The sequence below is a fragment of the Crocodylus porosus genome, unplaced genomic scaffold (assembly GCF_001723895.1).
Source record: "Crocodylus porosus isolate Cpor-Errol unplaced genomic scaffold, CroPor_comp1, whole genome shotgun sequence".
NCBI classification, from domain to species: domain Eukaryota; kingdom Metazoa; phylum Chordata; order Crocodylia; family Crocodylidae; genus Crocodylus; species Crocodylus porosus.
The window spans coordinates 10,087,279-10,090,430 of NW_017728907.1; the positions used below are offsets into that span (position 1 = coordinate 10,087,279).

At 44.5% G+C, this 3,152-nt stretch overlaps 1 protein-coding gene across 2 annotated transcripts in view; it reads left to right on the forward strand.

The window, feature by feature from the left end:
- Positions 1-3,152, forward strand: part of CCDC190 (coiled-coil domain containing 190) — a 5,646-nt gene extending 2,494 nt beyond the window's left edge. Inside the window, exons 2-3 of one of the 2 annotated variants that reach the window (XM_019530716.1) lie at positions 827-953; positions 1,997-3,152. In XM_019530716.1, coding sequence (XP_019386261.1) covers positions 827-953; positions 1,997-2,609 — 740 coding nt within the window. In that variant the 3' untranslated portion in view covers positions 2,610-3,152. The remainder of the gene's footprint in view (positions 1-826; positions 954-1,996) is intronic. The other variant, XM_019530717.1, reaches the window with a different exon arrangement.

Sequence of the window (3,152 nt, forward strand, 5' to 3'; positions counted from 1 at the left end):
GGTCCCTGCTCACTGCTGCTATGCCCGTGCCACTGCTGCCACCTGCAGGCAGTTGCCATGCCCCCCAGCCTCAGGAGGCATGAGTTGTTCATGGTCTCATGGGTTCGTGTTACAGCTCTTTTAAGTTGCTGGAGGATGGAAATGCTCCCCTCTGAAAAGAAAAATGGGGGTGGGAAGGGTGACCAGGGTGTCAATTATATGACAGTCACTATAAATGAGTATTTTTCAGACCAGTTGCATCTAGGTGTTTGGGGCTGGCTTAGAGCATGTGAACATGCTAGATTTTCTGCACTGTAGTTAGCTCTGACGTGAGGAATTGGTCTGTGGCACAATGGACATGGGGTGCACTTAACAAATATATTAGCTGGGCCTGTCTGTTAAGTACTATAATTTTATTTTGAAAGGCCCTTTTGAGCTTCCACAAACGTTCTTGCCCTTTCACATTCAGCTGGACATGCTCCATGCCTTGAAGGCCTGGGATGGACAAGGCAAATCAATAAGCCCAGCATAGAGTGCGCTGAGGAGGGGAGGAGCAGGGAGGGGGCAGCTGGGTTTTAAGGAAGGACAGTAGAGACAACAATTAGTAAGTAAGAACCAGCAGGCTGCGCTAGGCTTGCAGGGATGGTGGGGAAAAGCAGAAAGCTGAGAATGGGGCAAGACAGTGAGAAGGCTGGCCAGTATAGAGTGGGTGGGAGACCGCTGAAGGGGAGAGGAGACAGTATTGGCAGTATTTATTTATTTTTAATAAGAAGCTGTTTCTAGGGGTGGATTTCTCTCCCAGAACTTCTTCCCAATATCATTAGCAACCTGTTTCTCTGCTTCTTAGGCAAATCCAGGAAGGGAGCTCATTTGATTGCAGATTTCCCAAGGGCAGCTGGTAAAAAAGCAACTCTGCCCACTCTTTCTTCTTTGATAGGAGAGCACCAGAGCAGCACCAAGGGTGAACAACTGAGGTAAAGCCAGGTGCAATGAAGCCTTCCCTTACAATCCAGCAGCTCTGAAAACAGCACCTTCAGTCATCCCCCCACAAACACTTTAACTCCCCACTGTGCCCCCAGTTGCAATAAAATCAATAATGGCTGGGGTTGTTTGGGTTTTGGACCACTCTTCCCTCTCCCTTTCCCCCCCCCCTTATTGTCCTTTTTCTACACTATAAGTTTAAAATGTCAACTTAGTCAAAGGAACAGAGCAGCAAACAGAAAAGCAAGACCTGGTGGTCAATTTGTAACTTTGTCAAAGCCTAGGGTCATTTTGAAGTGAAAAAGATAAAGAAAAAAAAAGACAGATCCTGGATTTTCAATGAGTGACACCAAAAAAGAACAAGGAAAAAAAGTAAAAATAAGTGGAGAAAAAAAAAATATAAGCTCCCTTCCTCCACCCCACCTTCTTATTCCTACTTTTTGTACACTCTCACGTTTTCCAGCAGAGAAGGTCAAAGATTGCAAGAAAGTGCTACTTTCCCCAAGTGGATACAAATGAAAGGGAGAATTAAAAAAAAAAAAATTACAGTATTTTTTAAACAAAGACTTAGAAACTACCATGCTGTTACTATTTTGAAAGAAATGTTATTTTTCCCAAAAGAGGAAAGTACGATTAAAAACAAAAATTCTCCTTGCAAAAAAGTTTATATTAATACGCGTGCTTATCTACATATTCCTATACATTAATAAATCCCCACCCCTTTTTTTTTGCCCCAAACCCCTTTTTGTTGAAGGGTTTTTATCTGGTTTCCTTTCATTGGCTGACAGAAACAAATTGCAGCTCATATGAGCTGAGCTGGACTTGTGAGAGCCCAGACAGGAAGAAAACTTCCTAGACAGGGAAGTTTTCACTGATGTTACCCTCTAAAGTAACTCAGCACCAGGGTCCTGTTGTGGTCAGCAGCAGCCTCGCAGCCCCTGGAATCTGCTTGAGAACCAAAGGAACGTGGTTAAGAGCATGTTGCTTGTTTGGCAGCTGCAAAGGTTTCCTTGCGTCTCTCTTTCCTTCTTTCTAGAGTATCAGAAGCTGCTTTGCCCAAGCCTGGTGGGCTCACCTTGGTGGCTGAATCAACCTTGCAACATCAGACAGGCAAAAGTGACATCATGGATGATGCAGGACAGCTGTCCTCCTGGAAACATGGACCAGTCCACACAGCCACCAGGGCCAAAGTTAGAAGCTCCCTCACAGACATCAACCTCTCTGACATTAGGCACTCTATTGCCCAGCGACTGAGTGTTTCTGCTATGCCGGCAGAGCAAGATAAAGTAAAGAGTGGGGAAGAGGCCACAGCAGTGCTTACTGGAAAGGCTGAGGCCAGTGACACAGTTGCCGGTGACATGATGCCCAAGCCCTCTGCCTACACAGGAAGACGGAAGAATTCCTTTGTCCATGAGAAGCGGGTCTTTGATACAGAGGCCTTTGGCCGCGAGAGCCACTTCAGGACTATGCACACCAGACCAAGCTTTCTTGAATTGTATGCTGAAGCCAGGAAAGCTCGGTATATCCGACACAAGGGCATTCCAGACTCAGAGAAGGAACTCAGCCTGCAAGAGATATTTGGGCATGAAGATAATTTAGAGCACAGCCATCCAACAGCACAAAAGACCAGCACAGCCCTTGCTGATTGAATCTTGGCCTAAGGGAGGACTGTGAAAATCAGACTGTTCTGCTGACAAGAAGAGCAAGACTAGGAGAGCCACTAAGCCCATGTCATAGACTTGTTCTATCATCTAGGCTGATATCTTGCATAGTAAAAAAAGGTCTGAGCCTGTGTGATGTCAACTTGAAGTAAAATTCAACTGGTTTGTTACTTTTCCTCCTCCTTTTACAAACCACACAGTCTGTTCATAAGACACACGAGACTGCATTTCCTGTATTCAGCTTTTTAACATGTTAAATCTTTTGCCATATAAATGATCCATGGTGAAATCAGAACTTTGTTTTTAAGCTCGTCTGTCTCAAGTTGGGATTCATCCACATTTCCATTCCTAGCTGTGTCCCTTGATATCACAGGTCAGAGTATTTCACCAGCAAATCTTGTATCAAGCTTATAATTTCTGTTTGAATGGGTTTCTTTCAGATGCCTATTCTTGCCTTTAAGCGAGGATGACTCAAATGCATTCACTAAGCAGTTGTTTCAATAGAGTCAACCTCACCCTTAAAAAAAAAAA